The sequence below is a fragment of the Arvicanthis niloticus genome, chromosome 2, assembly GCF_011762505.2.
Source record: "Arvicanthis niloticus isolate mArvNil1 chromosome 2, mArvNil1.pat.X, whole genome shotgun sequence".
NCBI lineage: Eukaryota > Metazoa > Chordata > Mammalia > Rodentia > Muridae > Arvicanthis > Arvicanthis niloticus.
This window is the reverse complement of record NC_047659.1, coordinates 121,760,683-121,786,768: the sequence shown is the minus strand read 5'-3', so window position 1 is coordinate 121,786,768 and position 26,086 is coordinate 121,760,683. Positions and strand designations below refer to the sequence as shown.

Sequence of the window (26,086 nt, the reverse complement as noted above, 5' to 3'; positions counted from 1 at the left end):
GTCTTTGGAAAGCCAGTGCCTTGTTTTGTTCACTGGTGCAAACATGTGAAGAAATATTTCACTAACATGGACACAGGTGTGAAAGGCAAAGGCAGACTCATGAAAGAACATTTCACTGAAGCAGACACTGGAGAGAGGATGTTCTGCTAAAGCAAGCACATGAAAGGACACATGATAAAGGATTATTTGCTAACAGCACACATGTATTGGCCTGCCTTACATTGTGTAGTTCAGCTGCATTTGTTGAGACAGCATAGAGAGAAATGGACCAAAAAACTGGTGGTGGTGTGCTGCAGTTTTTTGCTGCTTCTGAGAATTGATAGAGTGATATCAACTGAGACAGATGCACATGCTGAGGTAAGACCTAAGGAAGAGCACATGATGTTTGGAGGGTATAAATAAGACTCTGTGGACAGTGACAGAGGCTGAGCTAGGCTTACTTACAGAGCTAGCTGTACAACACATGTGGGTCTCATGTCTTCACTGATCTTCACTTCCCTGAGAAAGACACAACCTAGAACATTTCCTGGTGCTCCTTCTGGTTGCTCTTGCTGACTCAATCGGACACTGAGGCCTAACTGTCTCTTCTAGCTCATATCACCTCGGTTACTAACCAGACTCTACTGAACTGGAGTGGTGGTGTGTCCATGAGTTGTCTGCAAATAAATCGAGCTGCCACTGCTGACTGGAGAATTACTCAAAGAACATTTTAACAGGCACACTTCCCCTGTATCCTTTCTTTCCCAAATCTTTTGGTGGTGGTGGGCTGAAAGGGAGGTTAAAGCATTTAAGAACCATCATTAAAATTAAATTTAAAATACTTAAAGTTATAATGATCATTTACTAAATGGAGTAGTAGCTATCATTTATTAAGTCTGCAAATGTTTGTTAAATATTCTGCATATAAAGCTAGGTCCCAAATATCACAATTCTCCTCAGTGCCTGTCTTTTTAGTGAGTCAGATCCTGACTTTTAGCAAGCTGTCATTGCTCAGAATAAAGGAAAATATTCCCAATGTATCCTGGAGCTGGCTTTGGTGGGAATGAGTTCTGGGCAGCAGATTCAAAACAGTGTGCACCACTTCTGAAGGCATCCTTCAAAGAAATGACATAATACTACACACACACACACTCCATTCCCGCTCCTCAATGGGAGGAACTGGTGCTGCTCCCAGGTCAGCAGGTAAGACTCTTCATGGAGATGTAGATGGATCCAAGCTCTCTGCTTACTTTGAGAGTGCTGCACTTATCCATGCACAGAAGTGGGGAAAAAAAAAATCAATGTCTGTGCTTTGGAATCATTGCTTTAGGAGCAATACCTGCTAAAATTGAAGATTTAGTGTGTGAATGTGACAGTGTGTTAAAATTCTGTACTAGTGTGATAAGCTGTTATAGTCTGTTTTATTAATCAGTAAGTGGTTAAATATTACTAAATATCTAAGGCAGGACACTTCATAAAGAACAGTGATTCATTGAAATCAGTTTGGGAGTCAGATATTCCTTGATTAGTCATCTGCAGCTGTCCCACCTCACTTGGCTAGGCATCCCAGGGTTGAGGATCCCAGGGCAGAGCAGGAAGCTTTACTCGACCAGAGCTCAAGCTCAGTCTTTCTAGGAAACCCCATTGCTTGGGATCTAAGTGGAATCCCTCACATCTTCCAACTGTCTTGATTTGCTTGTGCGTGTGTGTGTGTGTGTGTGTGTGTGTGTGTGTGTGTGTGTGTGTGTAGGAGGTCTATGTCAGGTGTCTTTCCCAATTGCTCACCACCTAACTTTTAAGATAAGTCCTCTTCCTGAAACTGGGTCACGTGAATTACCTAGATTGATTGGCCAGAGTGACCAGATTGGCTGATCACTGTGTCTTGGCTTCTCCTGCTCCTGGATTACAGATGTGTGTCACTGAGCCTGGGTTTTTTTTTTTCTTTTTTTCTTTTTCTTTTTTGGTGACTGTTGGGGATCCAAACTCAAGTCTTCACATTTACACAACAAATACTTTACCCTCGGAGCTATCTGCCCAGCGGCCCTACTTGTTAAATGTTCTCTCATTTCCTCACACTGAGAAGCTTCTAGGCCACCATCCTCAAAGGGCACAGTCATTCCAAGTTCTTCACATCTCAGTGAATGAAACAAAGATAAAATATGGATGATAAATATGAAAGTCTCATGGGAACCAGTGAAGGCTGCAAGAGAACTTATTGCAGTTGGGAGCAATGGCCCGGCACCCACGAGACACACTTGATCAGTCAGTGCTGGCAGCAGCCATCCCAGGAAGTGTTGAGGCCTTGGTGTGGAACATACTGGAAGATTCAAGATTTCATGAGACATACACCTGTGTGTGGACAAAACAAAGGGATGAAAACTAAGAATGAATAACTCTAAAATATAAATGTTTCTTACATGTATTCTTGTGTTAATTAACATGGGTCTCAAATGTCCAACCAGCTTTAATTCCCTCTTGTACTCCCTAGGACGGAGGTCATGTCTGGCTTTCCTACACTCTCATTTTGTGCTGAGATATCTGTCATTCACACTGTCCTTCTGTCTAGCTGAACTTGTACAAATCCTCCTGTTCTAAGTCACTGCCCACACCTCTGCTGATAAAGGAGGGTTCATCCCTACCTTATCGAACACTGCTCCTGCCATGGCAACCCAGTTAACACCTTCACCCTGGATGCTGCCACCATGAAGCTGGTTCTTCTACTTCTTGACATATTTGTAGCAACAGACCTGGTGATGTTAGGTAATGTGGGTACTTTTGGGAACTGGGGTCCTGCCTCTGGGTTTCTTTCCTTCACTCTCATAGGGGTGTCACCCAAGTCTTTCCCCATTTCATGAAGCTTTGAAGGGTAGCACAAGATCCTGTCATGCATGCTGCCTCTCTTTCTGTCTCTGTCTCTGTCTCTGTATCTGTCTCTCTCTCTCTGTCTCTGTGTGTGTGTGTGTGTCTGTCTGTTTGTCTCTGTCTTTCTTTCAAAATCATTTTGCTAAGCCAGTGCATTAGAGATGTTTGTGGGACGTCTGGTACCTGGGGGCAAGAGTAGCATTCTGGTGGGAACTTAGGGTGGAGATAAGGGGTGAAGGATTGGGCTCTGTTTGGGGACTTGGCTACGGATGGTTCCTGATGAGGGAGCACCCAGGACCTGGGTCACAGAGAAAGTAGAGCATGAACTGAAGGTGAGGGCCTGGTTTCCTGACATCATGATGCAAGATGAACATACTTGGCTTAGTGCTGCTGCTGTTGGCTTTAGGCTGGACTTGGGATGACATAGGATAAGTGTCTGAAGTGTAGGGAGCTTTGATTCAGCTTGGGGGTGGGCATCTGCTGGGTACTGGGCTGATGACTTGATTAGATTGGGGTTTGGATTGGAGTGAGGTTTCAGAAATCCTTGAGTTTGCCAAGGCAGGATGCTAATTCCAGAAACTACACCGGCCATTTCCTAGAATCACCCAGAGAAGTTTCTAGGGTGTACCACTAGGCAGGGGGAGAAGAGTCAGTCACATTCTGTTTTCAGGAGCCATGGTGGAGCTTGGATCATGTGTCCTCATGAGCGACTCCTCAGTGTATCACGTCTGAGGATGTGGCAGAGGAGTGCTGGGTTAGTAGTGGCCAGCTACCTTATGTCTGCCATATTTCTACTGAATTCTGAGGAGTCTAAGAATGATGGCTCCCAACTGGGTCATCCCAGAGAGATGTTTCACAAAAGAACATAGAGTATATTTTCCTTACCTCTCACTGGCTTTGTTAGTCTCTTTTAAGTAACCAGACCTATGATGTAGGGTCCTTCATTTGTATTCTTTCCCAAATTTTAATCTGATCTTTGGAGGCTAATTTCCTTTCTTCAGGCTAAGATCTGGTTGTTTTTCTTTTTATAAACTGCCTCTCTCTCTCTCTCTCTCTCTCTCTCTCTCTCTCTCTCTGTGTGTGTGTGTGTGTGTGTGTGCTGAGTGTATGTGTGTGTGCTCACCCAGAGATTGGCATGTCAATCTCTATCAGTTCCACATATTTTAACAATGTATTTGATGTATGAGTGCTCTCTCTGCATGTACAGCTGCACACCAGAAGAGGGCATCAGATCACATTATAGATGGTTGTGAGCCACCATGTGGGTGCTGGGACTGAATTCAGATAGGTCCTCTGCTCTAACCCTGAGACGTCTCTCCACATCCTCCACATTGTTTGGTTGACACAGGGTCCTTCATTGAGCCTGGAGCTCATTTTAAAAAGTTTACTTTTGTGTCTGAGTGTTCAGCCTGCATGCGTGTATGTGCACCATGCACATCCCTGGTGCTCAGAGGGTTCAGAAAAGGGAACTGGTCCTCTAGAACTGGAGTTAGGGATGGTTACAAGCCATTATGGGAGTGTTGGAAACTGAACCCAGGATCTCTGCAAGAACAGCAAATGCTCTTAACCACTGAGCCATCTCTGCAGCTCTAAGTTCATGGTTCATTTTTTAAATTTAATTTATTTATTTTTTAAATTTTATTTTATTTTATTTTATTTTATTATTATTTTCTTAACAAGCTCATGGTTTTAACCAGAATGTTTTAATAAGGCCAATTTGTGCGCTAGAGAGGTGGGTCAGTGGTAAAGGTGCTTGTATGCAGGCTTGAGGACTTGGGTTCTGATTCCCAAGATCCATGTAAAGTTGAGCTTGCTACAGTGAGCCCGTCATCTCCTTCCTGGAGTGAGCTCATTATCTCAGTGCTGGAGGAACAGAGACAGAAGGATCCGGGGTTCTTGCCAAGCATTGCCAGCCAAAATGACCAAGGGCAGCGTGCCCAGAGAGACCCTATCTCCAAAAAACAAGGTCTGAGAACAACACCCAAGATTAAGATCTGGCCTCCATATATACACTCACACATGTGCAAACACATATATATAAACACACACATACACACAAATAATGACAAAAAATGCTCCTGAATACAGGAATGGTTAAACTGTGTGCATCCATGAGTACAGTTCAAAATGAGGAGAGACGAACCACTGATGCTCGGAACAAGGAGGGATCCAATGTTTGGTTGGCTATCACCTTTTAATTTGACATGCAAGTGTCCTCGTTCCAATGAGTGATTTTTGATTGAGACCTGGGCATTTCATGTATCATAAGACTCTGGCCTATGTTCTGACATGGAGGCTGGAGGGGGAAGTGGCTTCGCATTGCCACAATGTGCTTGGAGCTTCCTTGGTGTCCTTTGATACCACCCTAGTTGGGAGGGTCCTTCTCTCTCTTGTGTGTCCTTCAGTGGCACTGTGGGGTCTAGTGGCCCTGGAAGACTGCATGATCCTTTGGGTATATACCTGTTTGAAAAGGACCTTTGTTCAGGTGAGAGATGCAGACCTAGTCCTAGTCCCTGCACCTTCATACTCATGGCTGCAGGCAGCAGGTACTAAATTAAATCTTTTCCTCACAGTGAACAAACATTTGTGACCCTTTGTGTCTCCAGCTTTGGGTTTACCTCTGGATCCTCTCTTCTGTCTCCCTATCAGGTTTTGTGCTGGTATCAGGCTGTCTTTGTCATGCTAATGTCCAGAGCCTTTACCTTCACATAGCAGTACAAATAGAGGACAGGACTTTGTCCCTCTGGACTGTGGCACTTACTATCACCCTTTAGGGTTTTTTCATGTACTCTTTACTTTCCCAGTGTATGTCACCAGTAAACAAAAATTAATTATTATAATTCTTTTTTTTTTGGCCAGGCAGACATTTTTTTTCAATGCATGGGTAACAGAGGATTCGGTAGATCTTCCTGCAAAAAGAGTGAACAGGCCTACTTCTACTGCAGAACTTACCAGACATGCTGCCTCCAGTCCTACATGAGGATCAGCCTTACTGGTGTAGATGACAACACTAACTGGTCTAATGAGAAACACTGGCCAAGAATACCGTGAATGCCAGTATGCCATGTGCAGACACCAGGGAAGCCGTCCCTGCTGTCCACCTCCTTATTAAAATGTATGCATCTGAAAATGTGTCTTTGTTTTTCCTCCACTGGGGTTTGCATGGTGAGGGGGGGTCTGTCCCATTGTTGATGCAACCCTATGGGGGAAGAGTCTGGGCTCCTGAGTGACTTTCTGAGAGAAACCTGACCAAGCACTGAAGGTAGGAGAATGCAGTGGAGACCAGGGAGGGAAGTTAAGTATTTAGGATGAGTTATGAGTATCTATGCTGTGTAGGACCCAGGGAGACAAGAGGGCAGGAGGGATGGGACAGTGGTGTAGTCTTGAAGACACAGTTATTTAAGCAGAGCTTTTAGACTTAGAGGAAGGTCTGCACACAGCTTCAAACTGTGAGGCTAAGATTGGCTTGGTGGTTAGTGCAGAGGAAATTTGAATAATATATTCCTCCTCCTCCTCCTCCTCCCCCTCCTCCTCTTCCTCTTTCTCCTCTTCCTGCTTCTGCTTCTGCTTCTTCTCCCTCTCCCTCTCCCTCTCCCTCTCCCTCTCCCTCTCCCTCTCCCTCTCCCTCTCCCTCTCCCTCTCCCTCTCCCTCTCCCTCTCCCTCTCCCTCTCCCTCTCCCTCTCCCTCTCCTCCTCCTCCTCCTCCTCCTCCTCCTTCTCCTTTTTCTTCCTCCTCTTCCTTCTCCTCCTCTTCCTCCTTCTCCTTCTTCTTCTTCCTCTTCCTTCTCCTCTTTCTCCTCTTCATCCTCCTCCTCTTCCTCTTCTTTCTTCTTCTCCTCCTCCTTCTCTTCCTCTGTTTCTGAGACACAGTTTCTCTGTGCACCCCTGGCTGTCCTGGAATTCACTCTGTTCCAGGTTGGTCTCAAACTCAGAGATCTGCCTGCTTCTGCCTCCCAAGTTCTGGGATTAAAGGTATGAATTATCACCTCCTGGCTAAAAAAAAAAAAAAAAAAAAAAAAAAAAAACTATTATTTTTAAACAACTCATTCTCTTTGTTTCCCGCTTCTGACAGTAGCTAGCTTTCTGATGATGGAATGTATATTTATGGTCCTCCTATGATTTAATTTTTTCCATTAAGTTATTTATTTATTTACATCCTGATTGAAGCCCCCTATCCTGCCAGTCCCCTCTGAAATGGCCCCTACCTCCATTCTCCCCCTTCTACAAACAACTCATTCTTACTGTGTGTGTATATATGACGTGTGTCTACATAAGAGTGGCCCATCATTCTTCTGTAGAGTTTGGAGGAAACCTCCCTATGATTGGTTCTTTTTTTCTGCCTTTATGTGGGACCCAGGGACTGAACCCAGGTCCTCAGGCTGGCTGGGAAAGTTTCTTTGTTCACTGCGTCTCCTCCCTGGCCATAATATTTACTCTCCCTGCCTATATATATATATATATATATATATATATATATATATATATATAATAATTATATATATATTATAATTATATATATATATATAAATATATATATATTTATTGAGACAGGGTTTCTCTGTGTAGCCTTGGTTGTCCTGGAATTCGCTCTATAGACCAGGTTGGCTTTGAACTCATGTATATCCGCCTGCCTCTGCCTACCAAGTGCTGGGACTAAAGCTATGAGCCACTAATGTTTACTTTTAATGTCTTACTTCCCACTAATATCTTGTTTCTCTCTCTTTGATGCTAGTCACATCAATAGGAGAGTAGCTACCCAAGGCTGTATCTTTCTCTACTTCTCTGACTGGGCCCAACTTGACTTTGGTGCAGTTTGTTCTAGGGAGCTGGCTATGGTCCAACCACAACTAGGCTGTCTCCTTGGAAGTTTTAGAAGTCTGCCTTTAGGCAGCACTTCCACCATCACTGCCTCCCTTGGAGCACTAAGCTTGCTCTCTGTGACTTCTCTCTTGCTTGTGTTTTCCTCCTGACTTTAGACCATCTTTAAATTTTATTTTTTCTTCTCTGGGATCAAGGGAACTTCTCTTTCAGTTATCTGGTCCTTTGAAGTCCTCTGGGGTTACTTCTCTCTTTGGAGAATTAAAACCTCTCTACTTCTCTAGGAAAAGGTCAATGGTTCTACAGCCATGATAGCAAGTAAATACCTTGAGATGTCTTCAAGTTTGGGGTTATCTATTAAAAAACTTCACTAATTTATAATTTCAAACGTTCTGTGAACATGTGGAGCTAGACAGGTGATGAATGTCTAGATAAATAATCACTCCTAATGGATATTTATGTAAACATTCTGTGTTGTAAACTTCTATTTCAATTTATGACTTGAATTTTGGTGTGAACTTGTGATGAACCTTGTAACATGTGACCATGTACACTGAAAGATGTATAAGTTCTGAGGACAAAGAGATCAGAGTCAGTTTGAATGGTGACTTACAATAGTCAGTTAGTTAGAGTAGGGAGTTAGGTTAGTTAGAATAGAGTTAGAATGAAAGATAGAAATAGAGATAGAATAAGAAATTTTTCTTTTCCCAAATAGAAAAGTTTTCCTTTTTCCCACTTAGGACCTTTCTGCTTTTCCGCTCAGATAGCTTTCATAGGATACTTTTTACACTTAATAAACTCTATAGCAACTTTTCTAAGTGTCTTTTCTTCCTGTGACCCAGGTGCAAGTTAGAGCCCAAGAGTTCCTGCTGAGATAGAACAAAGGCCACATTGCCTAATCCTCTGCTGTTAGGCTACAAGTGCTAATCACCTTAGCCTAAAGTCTCTTACCCTCAGAAGAAGTTTTTAGGATTGCACAAGGCTATTTACTTAACTCCTTGCTGGTCTTAGGGCTGGGATACAAGTGCCAGTTTCTGGCCACAGGATCAATGACTGCGGGTCAGCTACATTAGCATAGGGGCTGCCTTCAGAAGAGGTGGGAAGAGGAAAAGAAAGAAGAAGCAGCTGCAGCTCTCTCCCCCTCTCACACCCAAGCCGGGGCTGGCTCCCCAGCATTTCTGGAGCCTCTGAACAGGGACTTGGAGGAAGGTAAGTGGACACAGATGGGACTCACAACCAGGTCTTGCATACCCCTTGGCCAAGGAGTGCACGGTTATGAAGGGGCAGAGACAATTTAAATTGCCTACTGCCATCAGCAGAGGAGGAGAGTAGGTGCCATGAGCACCTGGTCAGGTATCATCAGTACCTGGATTAGGCCAGGAGCCATCAGCTCTGGCTCTAAATTGCCAACTGTCATCAGCAGAGGCAGATACTATGTGCCAACAGTGCCTAGCTTTTTGTTAGAAGCTATCAGCACCCATCTTAGGTCAGGAGCCATTGGTTCTGGATTGTATGAGTTTTGTGGGTGTCTTTCAGGATGGCACAAAGTGAGTCTACAGACAGAGAGTTCCTTACAGATGTTACCAAATATACTCTTAAGAAAAAAGTCATTGAGGTTAGCATTTAAGAACCATCATTAAAATTAAGTTTAAAAAAGCTGAAGTTAAACTGATCATTTACTAAATGGAATAGTAGCTATCATTTATTAAGTCTGCAAATCTTTGTTAAATATTCTGCATATAAAGCCAAGTCCCAAATATCACTAATTCTCCTCAGTGCCTGTCTTTTTAGTGAGTCAGATCTTGACTTTTAGCAAACTGTCATTGCCCAGAATAAAGGAAAATATTCCCAATGTATCCTGGAGCTGGCTTTGGTGGGAATGAGTTCTGGGCAGCAGATTCAAAACAGTGTGCACCACTTCTGAAGGCATCCTTCAAAGAAATGACATAATACTTTACACACACAAACACACACACACACAAACACACACACTCCATTCTCACACCTCAATGGTAGGAACTTGCGCTGCTCCCAGTTCAGCTGGTAAGACTGTCCATGGAGATGTAGATGGATCCAAGCTCTCTGCTGACTTTGAAACTGCTGCACTTATCCATGCACAGAAGTGGGGGGGAGGGGGGAATCAATGTCTGAGCTTTGGAATCATTGTCTTAGGAGCAATACCTGCTAAAATTGATGCATTAGTATGTTAATGTGACAGTATGTTAACATTCTGTACTAGTGTGATAAGCTATAATTCTCTGTTTTATTAATCAGTTAGTGGTTAAATATTACTAAATATCTAAGGCAGGATACTTCATAAAGAACAGAGATTCATTGAAATCAGTTTGGGAGGCAGATATTCCTTGATTAGTCATCCTCAGCTGTCCCACCTCACTTGGCTGGGCATCCCAGGGGTGAGGGCAGAGCAGGAAGCTGGACGCTACCAGAGCTCAAGCTCACTCTTGCTATGAAACCCCCTTGCTTGGTATCTAAGTGGAGTCCCTCAAATCTTCCAACTGTCTTTCATGTGCGTGTGTTTGTATGTGTGCTTGTGTGTGCTTGTGTGTGCCTGTGTGTGTGTGTGTGCCTGTGTGTGTGTGTGTCTGTGTGTGTGTGTGTGTGTGTGTGTGTGTGTGTGTGTGTGTGTAGGAGGACTATGTCAATTGTCTTTCCCAATTGCTCACCACCTAACTTTTAAGATAAGGTCTCTACCTGAAACTAGGCCACGTGAATATCCTAGATTGACTGGTCAAGTGACCAGATTGGCTGGTCACTGTGTCTTGGCTTCTCCTGCTCCTGGATTACAGATATGTGCCACTGAGCCTGGCTTTTTTTTTTTTTTTTTTTTGTGTGTGTGTGTGTGAATGTTAGGGATCCAATCTCAACTCTTCACATTTCCACAACAAATACTTTACCCTCGGAGCTATCTGCCCAGCGGCCCTACTTGTTAAAGGTTCTCACATTTCCTCACTCTGAGAAGCTTCTAGGCCAACATCCTCAAAGGGCACAGTCATGCCAAGTTCTTCACATCTCAGTGAGCGAAACAAAGATAAAATATGGATCATAAATATGAAAGTCTCATGGGAACCAGTGAAGGCTGCAAGAGAACTTATTGTTTGGAGCAATGGCCCGGCACCCACGAGACACACCTGATCAGTCAGTGCTGGCAGCAGCCATCCCAGGAAGTGTTGAGGCCTTGGTGTGGAACATACTGGAAGATTCAAGATTTCATGAGACATACACCTGTGTGTGGACAAAACAAAGGGACGAAAACTAAGAATGAATAACTCTAAAATATAAATGTTTCTTACATGTATTCTTGTGTTAATTAACATGGGTCTCAAATGTCCAACCAGCTTTAATTCCCTCATGTCTTCCCTAGGACAGAGGTCATGTCTGGCTTTCCTACACTCTCATTTTGTGCTGAGATATCTGTCATTCACACTGTCCTTCTGTCTAGCTGACCTTGTACAAATCCACCCTGTTCTAAGTCACTGCCCACACCTCTGCTGATAAAAGAGGGTTCATCCCTACCTCAGCAAATGCTGCTCCTGCCCCTGCAGTCCAGTTAACACCTTTACCCTGGATGCTGCCACCATGAAGCTGGTTCTCCTACTTCTTGCCATATTTGTGGCAACGGAACTGGTAATGTCAGGTAATGTGGGTTCTTTTGGGAACTGGGATCCTGCCTCTGGGTTTCTTTCCTTCACTCTCATAGGGGTGTCACCCAAGTCTTCCCCCATTTCATGAAGCTTTGAGGGGTACCAAGAGAACCTGTCATGAGTGCTGCCTCTCTGTGTCTGTCTCTCTGTCTCTCTCTGTCTCTCTCTGTCTCTCTCTGTCTCCATCTCTCTCTGTCTCTCTTTCTCTGTGTGTGTTTGTGTCTGTCTGTTTGTCTCTGTTTTTCTTTCAAAGTCATTTTTGCTAACCAGGTGCATTAGAGATGTTTGTGGGGCGTCTGGTACCTTGGGGGCAAGAGTAGCATTCTGGTGGGAACTTGGGTAGCACTGAGGGGTGAAGGATTGGGCTCTGGTTGGGGACTTAGGTAGGGATGATTCCAGATGAGGGAGCACCCAGGACCTGGATAACAAAAAAAGTGGAGCATGAACTGAAGGTGAGGGCCAGGTTTCCTGACATCATGATGCAAGACGGAGATACTTGGCTGAGTGCTGCTGCTGCTGGCATTAGGCTGGACTTGGGCTGAGGGTAGGATGAGTTTCTGAAGTGTAGGGAGCTTTGATTCAGCTTGGGGGTGGGCATCTGCTGGGTACTGGACTGATGACTTGATTAGATTGGGGTTTGGCTTGGAGTGAGGCCTCAGAGATCCTTGGGTTTGCCAAGGCAGGATGCTAATTCCAGAAACTACATGGGCCATTTCCTAGGTTCACCCACAGAACTTTCTAGAATGTACCACTAGGCAGGGGGAGAAGAGTCAGTCACATTCTGTTTTCAGGAGCCATGGTGGAGCTTGGATCACATGTCCTCATGAGTGACTCCTCAGTGTATCAGGTCTGAGGATGTGCCAGAGAAGTGCTGGGTTAGTGGTGGCCAGCTACCTTATGTCTGCCATATTTCTACTGAATTCTGAGGAGTCTAAGAATGATGGCTCCCAACTGAGTCATCCCAGAGAGATGTTTCACAAAAGAACATACAGTATATTTTCCTTACCTCTCACTGGCTCTGTTAGTCTGTTTTAAGTATCCAGGCCTATGATGTAGGGATCTTCATTTGTATTATTTCCCAACATTTTAATATGATCTTTGGAGGCTAATTTCCTTTCTTCAAACTAAGATCTGGTTGTTTTTTTTTTATATATAAACTGCCTCTCTCTCTCTCTCTCTCTCTCTCTCTCTCTCTCTCTCTCTCTCTCTCTCTCTGTGTGTGTGTGTGTGTGTGTGTGGTGAGTGTATATGCGTGTGCTCACCCAGAGATTGGCATGTCAATCTCTATCAGATCCACATATTTTAACAATGTATTTGATGTATGAGTGCTCTCTCTGCATGTACAGCTGCACACCAGAAGAGGGCATCAGATCACATTATAGATGGTTGTGAGCCACCATGTGGGTGCTGGGACTGAATTCAGATAGGTCCTCTGCTCTAACCCTGAGACGTCTCTCCACATCCTCCACATTGTTTGGTTGACACAGGGTCCTTCATTGAGCCTGGAGCTCATTTTAAAAAGTTTACTTTTGTGTCTGAGTGTTCAGCCTGCATGCGTGTATGTGCACCATGCATATCCCTGGTGCTCGAGGGTTCAGAAAAGGGAACGGGTCCTCTAGAACTGGAGGTAGTGATGGTTACAAGCCATTATGTGAGTGTTGGATACTGAACCCAGGATCTCTGCAAGAAAAGCAAATGCTCTTAACCACTGAGCCATCTCTCCAGCTCTAAGTTCATGGTTTGTTTGTTTTTTTATTATTTAATTTATTTATTTTATTTTTTTAAAATTTTATTCTACTATTTTTTTTTACAAGCTCCTGTTTTTAACCAGAATGTTTTAATAAGGCCAATTTGTGGGCTAGAGAGGTGGGTCAGTGGTAAAGGTGCTTGTATGCAGGCTTGAGGACTTGGGTTCCAATTCCCAAGATTCACAAAAGCTGAGTATGCTGGAGTGAGCTAATCATCTCAGTGCTGGAGGAACAGAGACAGAAGGATCCGGGGTTCTTGCCAAGCATTGCCAGGCCAAATGACCCAGGGCAGGGTTGCCCGAGAGACCCTGTCTCCAAAAAACAAGGTCTGAGAACAACACTCAGTGTTAAGATCTGGCCTCCATATGCACACACACACATGTTCACACACATATATAAACACACACACACACACACACACACAAATGGGGACCAAAAATGCTCCTAAATACAGGAATGGTTAAACAACCCACTGTGTGCATCCATGAGTACAATTCCAAATGAGGAGAGATGAACCATTGATGCTCTGAACAAGGAGGGATCCAAAGTTTGGTTGGTTATCACCTTTTAATTTGACATGTGAGTGTCCTGGTTGCCATGAGTGACTTTTGACTGAGACCTGGGCATTTCGTGTATCATAAGACTCTGGCCTATGTTCTGACATGGAGGCTGGATGAGGAAGTGGCTTCGCATTGCCACAATGTGCCTGGAGCTTCCTTGGTGTCCTTTGATACCACCCTAGTTGGGAGGGTCCTTCTCTCTCTTGTGTGTCCTTCAGTGCCACTGTGGGGTCTAGTGGCCCTGAAAGTCTGCATGATCCTTTGTGTATATACCTGTTTGGAAAGGACCTTTGTTCAGGTGAGAGATGCAGACCTAGTCCTAGTCCCTGCACCTTCATACTCATGGCTGCTGGCATCAGGTAATGAATTAAATCTTTTCCTCACAGTGAACAAAGGTTTGTGACACTTTGTGTCCCCAGCTGTGGGTTTAGCTCTGGGTCCCTATCAGTTTTTGTGCTGGTACCCTGCTGTCTTTGTCATGCTAATATCCAGAGCCTTGACCTTCACATAGCAGGACACATAGAGGACAGGACTTGGTCCCTCTAGACTGTGGCTCTTACTATCACCCTTTAGGTTTTTTTCATGTGCTCTTGACTTCCCCAGTGAATGTCACCAGTAAACAAAACAAAAATTAATTATTATAATTTATTTTGCCAGGCAGAAATCCTATCCTTCAATGCATGGGTAACAGAGGATTCAGTAGGTCTTCCTGCAAAAAGAGTGAACAGGCCTACTTCTACTGCAGAACTTACCAGACATGCTGCCTCCAGTTCTATGTGAGGATCAGCCTTACAGGTGTAGATGAAAATACTAACTGGTCTAATGAGAAACACTGGCCAAGAATACCATGAATGCCAGTAAGCCCTGTGCAGACTCCCAGGGAAGCCATCCCTGCTGTCCACCTCCTTATTAAAATGTATGTATCTGAAAATGTGTCTTTGTTTTTCCTCCACTGGGTTTTGCATGGTGAGGGGGGTCTGTCCCATTCTTGATGCAACCCTATGGGGGAAGAGTCTGGGCTCCTGAGTGACTTTCTGAGAGAAACCTGACCAAGCACTGAAGGTGGGAGAATGTGGTGGAAACCAGGGAGGGAAGTTAAGTATTTAGGATGAGTTATGAGTATCTATGCTGTGTAGGACCCAGAGAGGCACCAGGGCAGGAGGGATGGGACAGTGGTGTAGTCTTGAAGACACAGTTATTTAAGCAGAGCTTTTAGACTTAGAGGAAGGTCTGCACACAGCTTCAAACTGTGAGGCTAAGAGTGGCTTGGTGGTTAGTGCAGAGGAAATTTGAATAATGTATTCCTCATCCTCTAACTGTTCTTCCTTTTTCTTCTTTTTTCTCCTCTTTCTCCTCTTCCTCATACTCCTCTTCCTCACTTTTTTCTTCTCCTCCTCCTTGTCTTCTTCTTCTGAGACACAGTTTCTCTGTGTAACCCTGGCTGTCTTGAAATTCACTCTGTTTCAGGTTGGTCTCAAACGCAGAGATCTGCCTGCTTCTGCCTCCCAAGTTCTGGGATTAAAGGTATGAGCTATCACCTCCTGGCTTAAAAAGAAAAAGAAAAAAAAACTATTATTTTTAAACAACTCACTCTTTTTTATTTCCTGCTTCTGACAGTAGCTAGCTTTCTGATGATGCAATGTTTATTTATGGTCCTCCTATCATTTAATTTTTTCCATTAAGTTATTTATTCACTCTACATCCTGATTGAAGCCCCCTATCCTACCAGTCCCACCTCACATGGCCCCTACCTCCATTCTCCTTCTTCTACAAACAACTCATTCTTACTGTGTGTGTATATATGATGTGTGTCTACATAAGGGTGGCCCATCATGCTTCTGTAGAGTTTGGAGGACAGCTCTGTATGATTGGTGCCTTGCTTCTGCCTTTATGTGGGGTCCAGGGATTGAACCCATGTTCTCTGGCTTGCTGGGAAAATCTCTTTATCCACTGAGCCATCTCCCTAGCCATAATATTGACTCTCCCTGCCTATTTATTTATTTATTTATTTATTTATTTATTTTTGAGACAGAGTTTCTCTGTGTAGCCTTGGTTGTCCTGGAATTCACTCTATAGACCAGGCTGGCTTTGAACTCATAGAGATCCACCTGCCTCTGCCTACCAAGTGCTGGGACTAAAGCTATGAGCCACTAATGTTTACTTTTAATGTCTTACTTCCCACTAATATCTTGTTTCTCTCTCTTTGATTCTAGTCACATCAATAGGAGAGTAGCTACCCAAGGCTGTATCTTTCTCTACTTCTCTGACTGTGCCCAACTTGACTTTGGTGTAGTTTGTTCCATTGCGCTGGCAATGGTCCAACCACAACTAGGCTGTCTCCTTGGAAGTTTCAGAAGTCTACCTTTAGGCAGCACTTCCACCACCACTGTGTCCCTTGGAGCACGAATCTTGCTTTCTGTGATTTCTCTCTTGCTTGTGTTTTCCTCCTGAGTTTAGAGCATCTTCTATTTTGATTTTTTCTTCTCTGTGATCAAGTGAACTTCTATTTCAGTTATCTGGTCCTTTGAAGTCCTCTGGGGTTACTTCTCACTTTGGAGAATTAAAACCTCTCTATTTCTCTAGGAAAAGGTCAATGGTTCTACAGCCATGATAGCAAGTAAATACCTTGAGATGTCTTCAAGTTCTCTCTCTCTCTCTCTCTCTCTCTCTCTCTCTCTCTCTCTCTCTCTCTGTTTTTTCAAGACAGGGTTTCTCTGTGTAGCCCCTGGCTGTCCTGGAACTCACACTGTAGACCAGGCTAGCCTCGAACTCAGAAATCCACCTGCCTCTGCCTCCCAAGTGCTGGGATTAAAGGCATGTGCCACCACTGCCCAACAGTCTTCAAGTTTTCTCATTGCTCAGTGGGACGTGTGCTCACCTCTGAAAGCATATAGTCCCAGATGACATTATGCTTTGCAACAATGTTCCAGTAGGCTCTGTGTTCATCCCCGTGCACACACTGTCACCACCCCATTCCCACACCTGCAACCAACTCAATCCCCCATTGCTACATAAGCAAGGTCCCTTGCTCACCTTGCTGGCCCCATGTCTGCTAAGTGAGGGAACCTGTGTTTGGGGAAAGTCACATTGAGTGGTCATGTCCTCTCATACAACAGGGCCAATGATCTGGGAAAGTGTCGCTCCAGACTTAGGTTTGAGGAAGAACATAGATCTGACTTCCTTGGTGAAGATAGTTGTGAAAAGGCCTTAGCTAGGGGCTGGGGGGATTAAGAGCACTTAAACCTCATAGAAGAGAGAAGCATACATGCAAATAGCTAGGATTTTTATTTCACCCACTTCAGATTTCATCTGAAGGGAAACTAACACAAGAGAACACCCTGGCTTCCCCCAAACTCTCTGTTGGAAAGACAGTAGGACAGAGAAATGCCAGTGTGGAAACAAATTCTTCCTCAAGAGCTTCAACCCCAATACAGATCACCAGCAAATAAGGGACACAGTGTCCACAGGGATCGATTGACATTTCAAGAACATGGAAGACTTTGCCACTGGAAACACTGGGATGCTTTACACCATAGGTTTTATCTAGAGTAGCTACACAATCATGGTAGGTGGCTGTGCATCCTGGGTGTCTCAGTGCTTTCTATGTGTGACTTAGTCCATCATTGTTGGAACAGGAGCGAGTGACAGCTGATAAGTTAGGAGCTATCATAAACTTCTGGCACAGGGCTCTCCAGCCACCTCTCAGGTTATTAATTAATTTATTTATTTATTTATTTATTTATTTATTTATCTTTTATCATTCCATCAACTATATTGTGTTAAGTAAGTACATCCATGAAGTCTGAGGACATATCATACTCTATCGTAATGGTTTCCTTTGTGGTTCCAGTGCTGGAGGCCTTTTGGTTGTAGCTGCTGGTATCCGGAACACAGCAGAGTCGGTAGTGTTTGCACAATGCCACGGACACTTCTTCTTCTTTGCAGTTGTTCCTGCAGATCCCAAAATGTCTCGAGCATCTTTTATCAGCACCATAGTCTAAATAATCAAAGGAGAGGTCAATGATTTTCAGTTAGTGTTGGTGGATGATTCTAAACCTGGAATTCCACCCTATGGTCCCACCACTGTGACCATAGCAGGACATGGCCCTCAGGCTCCTTCCTAGCTGCAGATTGATAATACCATGCTTCTCCAAATAGCTGTTCCTGACTTTTTCCCCCACCCATGTTTAGCTTTTCTCAAAGTATGATTGATCACTCATCAATGAAAGTAAACTTATTACTTGTAAGGCATCAGGGGACAGTCACTACAAAGCTCCCCAGACCTGTGTCAAGCTACCCATATCAAGAAACTTACCTGGGGCTGACAAGATGGCTCCACACACTTGCTATTTAGCCTGGTAGACCTGAGTTGACCCTATGTCCCTAACAATGAAGGGAGACTACAGACTCCCACAGTTTTTTTTTCTCTGATCTCCCATGTGTGCACTGTGACACCCATATATGTGCTCTCCTCCCACCAGGTAAAAATAAAGTTAAAAAAATAGAAGTAAACAGCTATATAAAAAAGAAATCTACCCCATGACTATGGTTGAATTATTTGAGGAGGCAGGTTTTCTGGTACAAGAGCATCAAGGTCTTAGCCAGGCCTTTGGGTAACCTTTAAAAAGCAATGTTTGTCAAGCCCTAGACTTTCAGAGTCCAAGGGAGATAAAAGCCAGCTCTGTCATCCGTGTAGCTACCCTGCAGACATTTTGCTTGCCAAATTCCAGAATATGAGGACATGAAGAACTTCCTTGAGAGCTGTAGCAAAACTTTCAAACCACCAAGATGCCATTTTGGTCATTTCCCATGGTTCTGTTACCTGGTATCACTTGGGGTAGAAGAGTAAGGAGAAGAAGAGTCAGCAGCAGAAGCCTCATGGTTCTTAGGAGGTAGGACACAGATCCAGGCATCTAGAACACAGGTACAGTGTGAATGTGGCCAAGACTTTTATTGGTCTTTCTGTTGTGTGGGCAGAGGGATGGGCATTGAGCCAGAGAGAGACGTAAACACACACTCAAGCAAGACACCAGCCCATTGGCTGCTGTGTGGCCTGAGTATCTGAAACAATCCCTGAGAGCACAAGTGAAGCTTGTAAGCCACAGACCTGGAGGACATGTTTGGGAGTTCAGAGAGGGAAAATTCACCTTTGGTGTCAGGAGCCATAATGGGACAAGCTAATAATGAGCAGATAATCATCCTGAAATGCTTTCCTCAGGTTATTATATAATCTGCAACGAGTGTGCCCCATTACCAAGGCTGTTGTGGACATGATTTTAGGAAAGATTCCTGCTATTAATATGCTTTTCCCATTATTATTATTATTATTAGTAGTATTATTATTATTATTATAGCAGATCTTTGCAGATCCACAAAAATGTACTGTTTGTAGTGACACTATATAGGCAAATAGATGACTTCTTAAGTCTTAATGATGACCCTATAAGAATTCCTAAAATTATATCAATGATTACTAAGCTCTTTTATATCGGGACTGCTATTAAGTCCCTCAGGGGCATGGTTGAAACTTCAAAGAGAACTCTGCCAGTCTCCTGAGTGTTATCAGTTAATTGCCCTGAGAAAGTTAATTGCCCTGAGAAAGATAGTAACAAGACCTTCTCCTGCTCAGAGCACATTCCAAGAAGTTGTAAAAACAGTTAATGTAGGTCACTATAGGGAATCCATGTTTTATTATAGGTACAAGGACAGAAGAGAAAATATTGCCTGGGGTTATCTATACCAAACTTCACTAATTTATAGTCTCAAACTTTCTGCGAACCTGTGGAGCTAGACAGGTGATGAATGTCTAGCTAGATAATTCCTCCTAATGGATATTGATGTGTACATTCTGTGTTGTAAACTTGTATTTCAATTTATGACTTGAATTTTGGTGTGACCTTGTGATGAACCTTGTAACATGTGACCATGTACTCTGAAAGATGTATAAGTTCTGAGGACAAAGAGATGAGAGTCAGTTAGAATGGTGAGTTAGAATAGTCAGTTAGAGTAGCGAGTTAGGTTAGTTAGAATAGAGTAAGAATAGAAGATAGAAATAGAGATAGAATAGAAAATTTTTCTTTTCCCAAATAGAAAAGAAGTTTTCCTTTTTCCCACTTAGGACCTTTCTGCTTTTCCGCTCAGATAGCTTTCATAGGATACTTTTTACACTTAATAAACTCTATAGCAACTTTTCTAAGTGTCTTTTCTTCCTGTGACCCAGCCAGCCACAAGATAGAGCCAGGAGTTCCTGCTGAGATAGAACAAAGGCCACATTGCCTAATCCTCTGCTGTAAGGCTACAGGTGTTAATCACCCTAGCCTGCAGTCTTTTACCTCAGAAGATGTTTTTAGGATAGCACAAGGCTATTTACTTAACTCCCTGCTGGTCTTAGGGCTGGGATGCAAGTGCCAATTTCTGGCCACAGGATCTCTGACTGCAGGTCAGTTACATTAGCATAGGGGCTGCCTGGAGAAGAACCAGTGGGAGAAGCAGAAGTAAGAAGAAGCAGCTGCAGCTTTCTCCCCCCCTCACACCCAAGCCAGGGCTGGCCCCAGCCACTTAGGACTTCATCCTTAGCTTCTCCAGGTCTCTTGTCAGGGCTCTATCCCATTCCCACAGTCCTCCTCACTCTAGACTAAGCCTGCTGTCAAGATCTCTACCAGCCAGGTGGGGGTAAGTGCCTTTAGTCTTTATTCCCTGGATGCAGAGGCAGGCGGATCTCTGAGTTTGAGGCCAGCCTGCTCTACAAAAACTGAGTTCTATGACAGCCAGGACTACACAGAGAGTCTATGTCTTGGACACCAACCCTCAATCTCTCCTCATCAATACCTCTCTACATTAGACCATGAGGTTGCTAAGGGTAGGCACAAAGCCCTCCTGAGGCACAAAGCATCAGCTCAGTGAAAGCTTATGGAAACAAAGTGAATACATGTCCATATAGAAACTGAAGTGCTAACCTCTGTTCCAACAGGGAAAGTGACTTGATAACAGAGCTGACTTGCAATAGAGTGTGAGAAATTCAATGTATGGTGTGATTCCAACAGACAGCCATACAGAGTTACCCACTGTTGCCAAAGATGCTCCCAGTCAAAGGCATTTACAGTAACCTTGGATATTACTGTTGATGAGGAGCTCTGGCATAGCCTGCAGAAACCCCAGCATCTAGATATGCCTTTAGGACACAGAAAACTGGTCTACCTTTCAAGGTAGCATAGTCCTACATCTCTTAGTCACTTCCACTATAGCCCTGTGTTTATCTATAAGGCTGGGGAGGTGGAGGCTGGGTTTATATTGTTCTTGGTTTTGAAGACAGTACTTCACTTCCTGCCCTTGGAAGAGTGGTAAGCAGGTAATTCATCGCAGTCTGTGACATCATAATTAATTCAATTGTGACCTTGGTGGCTTGAGATTGAGTTATAGAAACAAATGCTTGGAGTCCAACCTGAATCCAGCCACCTCAATTGTTGTGGTAGGAAAAGATGACCACACAAAGAGACAATGCAGAGATGCTATTTGAATTCAATGGAGTCCACAGAACACTCTGGAGATCGGGGCTGGGATCTCTCAGCTGAGCGCACTGGGAGGAGATTAGGAACACCTTTTATTTCCTGCAACTTTGTGGACCACCCTTGTTAAAATCAGACTCCAGATTTAATGAAAAGATTTTTATTTTTACTTATTACTCATATATGTGAGCGTGTGGGTTTGTACACAAGAGTGCAATACCTGAGGAGGCCAGAAGAGGGTATGAGATCTGGAGCTGGAGTTCCAGGGCATGGTAACCAGCTGACATAAGTTATGGGAAATGGAGTCTTCCACTAGCAGCCTTCAGAACAAGATGTAGAACCCTCAGTTCCTTCTGCACCATGTCTGTCTAGGTGCTGTCCTTGATGATGATAGACTGAACATCTGAACCTGTAAGCCAGCCCAATTAAATGTTGTCCTTTATAAGACTTGCCTTGGTCATGATGTCTGGTCACAGCAGTAAAACCCTACCTAAGACAGAAGTTGGTACCAGGAACTGGGGTATTGTTGTGATAGGCCTGACCACACTTTTGTTCGAAGGAGGAAAGTAGATTTGAGGACTTTGGAAAGCAGTGGAATGCTTTAAATTGGCCTTAATGAGCTCTCCTAGTAGGAATTTGGAAGACTTCATTGCTGAGGATGATTTGAACTGTGCAGACCTGGCCCATGAGGTTTCAGTGCAGAAGAATTTCAGAATGTGGCCTAGAGACTGTTTTGTGGTATTTTGATGAAGTTGCTTTTTGCCCTTGTCTGAAGAGTCTACCTGAGTCTAAGGTAAAGAGATTTATATTAATTTCATTGACAAAGGAAGTCTCAAAAAAAGCCCAGCAGAGACTTTGTTCTCTAGTTAAGGCTCATGAAGAGAGTTTTGAACAAGCGAGGCAAACTTAGAAAGGAAAAATGGTTCAGGATTAAAGGGCACCAGAAAGTGAAATGGAACTGAATCCTGTGTTCTAGAAGATAACAGATTAAGAGAATGGGGGCAAGATCCTACCCAGCTAAGCCAGGAGACAAAACCAAGCAGATCTCTGAGTTCAAGGCCAGTCTGGGACAGAGCAAGTTCTAAGTGAAGAAAAGTTTAACTCCAGTCATGATGGTACACACCTTTAATCCCAGGAGAGAGGCATGCAGATCTGAGTTCAAGGTCAATCTACAGAGCAAGATCCTGGACAGCCAAGCTTAGGCAGTGAAGGAGTTAGAAAACAGAAGGGTAGCCGGGTGGTGGTGGGGCACGCCTTTAATCCCAGCACTTGGGAGGCAGAGGCAGGCAGATTTCTGAGTTTGAGGCCAGCCTGGTCTACAGAGTGAGTTTCAGGACAGCCAGGGCTACACAGAGAAACCCTGTCTCGGAAAAAAAAAAAAGAAAGAAAGAAAGAAAGAAAGAAAGAAAGAAAGAAAGAAAGAAAAGAAAACAGAAGGCTACTGATACTGTAATAAAACAAGGGGGCATGTTCCAGCTTGTTGGGAGCTGGAACCAGTAGTACCAATCTTGATTGGTACTGCGTTTGATAGGCAATAGGCTGTTCCATATTAATAATTTAAACAGGGAGAGATGTTGGGAGCTGCAGTCAGTATGCGCCATTCCAAGATGGTGCTGGCATCGTGTCTTCCCAGTAGTAAACAAGTAACTGCGCAGCTGCAAAGGCAGAAAGCCCGCCAAAGTCACTGGCCAATCCCGAGGCGTAATATTGGGTGGTGAGCGAACAGCCAATCAGAAGTGAATAAGTCACTCTAGGGTGTATTTAAGCGGTGCCTCTTCCTGTCTTCAGCCCTTCCGCGTCTTTTCACGTCTGTGATACAGAGTAAAGCCTCGTTTGTAGTGATACCCGATTATTGCCTCACGTGTCCTTATTCACAGGCGAAAAGGGGACTCAAGAGGCGCGCGGAACACCACTCATGCAAGCAGCAGAACTTTGGCAGCTTCAGCCATGTGGCTCTGGCTTTACAGTCAAGAGGAGAAGGAGACTACTAGGACAATGGATGCTGGTGGTTAGCTGGAGCTAAGAAATTAGTGGTGATTAAGAAGTGAGCAGCATCACTGAGGTGAAATCTTCTGGAAAGTGTTTTCTGAGCACAAAAAGAAACTGTGTTCCAGAGATAGCCAAGGTTGTTTCTTGTGTTGCAGCTGTACTTGGTAATGTGTAAGAGTCACCCATGTGGTACTGGCTTTGAAGTATGAAGGGGTCATGAAGAGCAGCTGAGGCTTGGCACTGTGAGAGGCCATAGAAGGCCACTGGTGAAGGCCTCAGTTGCAATTGGTGGCCCAGGACTGAAGCGGTCATGCAAAGGAGTTGAGGCTTGGCACCATGAAGAGAGCCTATGAGAGGCTACTGGTGAAGCCTAGTTGCAGTGGAAGACCCCAGTGTATTGGAGACACCAGTACCATGGGATGATCAGCAAGAACAGCAGCAGCAATGGAATGGATTAACCTGAGCTTATAGTGCTACGAAGGGCAGAGCTAGAGAAGTGATGCCAGCCCTTTGGAGAAGCCCAGAAAATTATGTATGGATCCCAGACACTGAAACAAGAAGCTGTAACATTGAAGTTGCCTTGGAGACCCCAATATGTTTGAGATATCAGATCCGTGGGCTATCTTCCGAGGAAAGCTGCCAACAGGGAGTGGAACCAGCCAAGGAGAATGAAGTGTGTTGCAGTCAACAAAGATGAAAAAAAGAGTTGGAGATCTGAAGACTGCTTTGACATCAGACATGGAGATGCAGAGTTTGGAGTTTGCCCAGGTGGTTTCCTGTCTTGCTTTGGGGATTACACTTAAGTGAATGGATGAATCTCAGAAGAGAGTCTGAACTTTGAACTTTTAACATTTTGAGTCTGTGATAGACCATGAGGACTTTTGAAGTTGGACTAAATGTATTATTTTGCATTATGCTATGTTTAGGTATGGCCCCCATAGACTCATATGTTTGAACAAGTCTATGGGGGCCAGGAAGTAGAATGTGATGGTTTGTATATGCTTGGCCCAGGGATTGACACTATTAGAAGGCATGGCCTTGTTGGAGTAGGTGTGTCACTGTGGGTGTAGACTTTAAGGCCCTCACCCTAGCTGCCTAGAAGCCAGTCTTCCACTAGCAGCCTTCAGATGAAGATGTAGAACTCTCAGCTCTGCCTGCACCATCCTGCCTAGATAATGTCCTGCTCCCACCTTGATGATGATGGACTGAACCTCTGAACCTGTAAGCCAGCCCAATTAAATATTTTCCTTTATAAGAAAAGAAAAAGTTATGGGAAATGTGGTCTCTTTAGAGAGCATCAGTGCTCCTAACCACTGCATCATCTCTTCAGCTACCAGACTTCAGATTTAGTTGTGCAGTCTGGTGGGATTTAGAGCTGGTTCAATCCATAAAGCATTAGACTCTTAACTCTGCTGTGTAGAAGAACTTCAACATAAACTTAACACAGCTCAGTTTTATCACATGGAAACCAAGCTTGGATGAAGAATGAGACCTGCATTCTCAACATGTATGTGGAATCAAATGAAATGAAGAATTTAGAATCTTTATGGTCCAGAAGCTGGCCAGTTTGCCTGCGAGCTTTCCTCATGACAGCCTGACCTAAGGTCAGCCTTGGACATTGAAAGCTATTCTCTTGAGACCCATTCTAACAGTACATAGGGCTGCTGGACCATATGGGTCAGAGCTCAGCATACGGAAGAGGGAGGGTGGCAAAGTATAGCCTTGGAAAACAGACTTCTGTGCCAGAAGAATGATGAGACTGCTCATTTCTTTAAGCATGACTTGCAGAATGTGTATAGGGCCAAATTCTAGAGTCTGTTGGAAGGGGTTTTTTTGTAATAGTTTAAATATTTATTAATTCATTTTATTATTGTGTGTGTGTGTGTGTGTGTGTGTGTGTGTGTGTGTGTGTGTGTGTGTGTGACAGAGGGGTGAAGGGAGGGGGAGGAGGGGGAGAAGAGGGGGTGAACTTAGAAGTTGGGTTGTTGGATTGTTCAGAAGTTTGAACTAAGAAGTCTTAGGGTTTTGGTTTTTTTTATCTGCCCCTCCCTCAACTTTGTTTCCTGTAATAGCCATCTTAATTTAGATTCCCAGCTGTAGCATGAGGGATTAGCCTACCCTCTCCTCTCATGTTTGTATCTGCTTTCTTTTTGACATTAGCCATTTGAACAGATGCCAGCAGTAACTCGATGTAGTTTAACTTGCAATTTTTAGCTGAGTTGGGGCATTTTCCATACACCTGTTGGCCACTGTGTGTGTTCTTTAGAGAAGTGTCTATTGAGACTCCTTTCCAGTCTAGAAGCCAGTCTGTTTTCTTTCTATAGAGTTCAGACTTTTGTATGCTGAGGACTGATCTCCTTACACAATGCAAACACCTCCTCTCTGTCTGTAGCTTGTCACCTCAGGCTTCTGGCTGTCTCCTTGGCTGTTCAGAAGCACTCAAGTTTAATGGAATCCCCTCTGTCTATTTTTGCTTCTGTTTCCTGATATTTTGAGTGAACTTTAGAGTAATACGTCTTAGACTAGTGCCTGTGGTTTCCCATTATGCTTTCTTGTAGTTGTTTTGTAGTTTCAAGATGATGCTTACTCTGTGTGGAGCTGATCACTGTAAGTGATGGAGGGAAAGGTCAAAGTCCACTCTTAGGAATCTGTAAGAATGTCTATACAATGTGTGTCTTAAGTCACAGCTATATTGTATCTATCTCTAGTTTTCCTGAATCATTTATTAAAGTGAATGAAGGGCACTTGTATGATCTTCTACACATTCCTGTCTGTTTCTCTGTCTCCTCTCTCTCTCTTACACACACACATACACACACACACACGTGGGTGCACACACATACACACGCACACACACAGAGAGAGGGAGAGAGAGAAAGAGAGAGATGAGGAGAGAGAGAGATGGAGAGAGAGAGAGAGAGAGAGAGAGAGAGAGAGAGAGAGAGAGAGAGAGAGAGAGAGAG

At 44.0% G+C, this 26,086-nt stretch overlaps 2 protein-coding genes across 2 annotated transcripts; both read left to right on the top strand.

Moving 5' to 3' along the window:
• Window positions 1-2,681: 2,681 nt before the first annotated feature.
• Window positions 2,682-5,935, top strand: LOC117704651 (beta-defensin 19-like). Its single transcript, XM_034496860.2, has 2 exons — window positions 2,682-2,744; window positions 5,701-5,935. Exons 1-2 carry the CDS (start codon window positions 2,682-2,684, stop codon window positions 5,890-5,892), a joined length of 255 nt encoding a protein of 84 aa, XP_034352751.1. The 3' UTR covers window positions 5,893-5,935.
• A 5,298-nt stretch (window positions 5,936-11,233) lies between these two features.
• Window positions 11,234-14,480, top strand: LOC117704665 (beta-defensin 19-like). Its single transcript, XM_034496881.2, has 2 exons — window positions 11,234-11,314; window positions 14,287-14,480. The coding sequence occupies exons 1-2, from the start codon at window positions 11,257-11,259 to the stop codon at window positions 14,478-14,480; spliced, it is 252 nt and encodes an 83-aa protein (XP_034352772.1). The 5' UTR covers window positions 11,234-11,256.
• The last annotated feature ends 11,606 nt before the right edge of the window (window positions 14,481-26,086 follow it).

Coding starts and splice junctions, on each gene's coding strand:
- LOC117704651 (XM_034496860.2), top strand. CDS start 2,682: ATGAAGCTGGTTCTTCTACTTCTTGACATATTTGTAGCAACAGACCTG. Junction 2,745..5,700: donor ACCTGGTGATGTTAGGTAAT/GTGGGTACTTTT, acceptor TTTTTTGGCCAG/GCAGACATTTTTTTTCAATG.
- LOC117704665 (XM_034496881.2), top strand. CDS start 11,257: ATGAAGCTGGTTCTCCTACTTCTTGCCATATTTGTGGCAACGGAACTG. Junction 11,315..14,286: donor AACGGAACTGGTAATGTCAG/GTAATGTGGGTT, acceptor TTATTTTGCCAG/GCAGAAATCCTATCCTTCAA.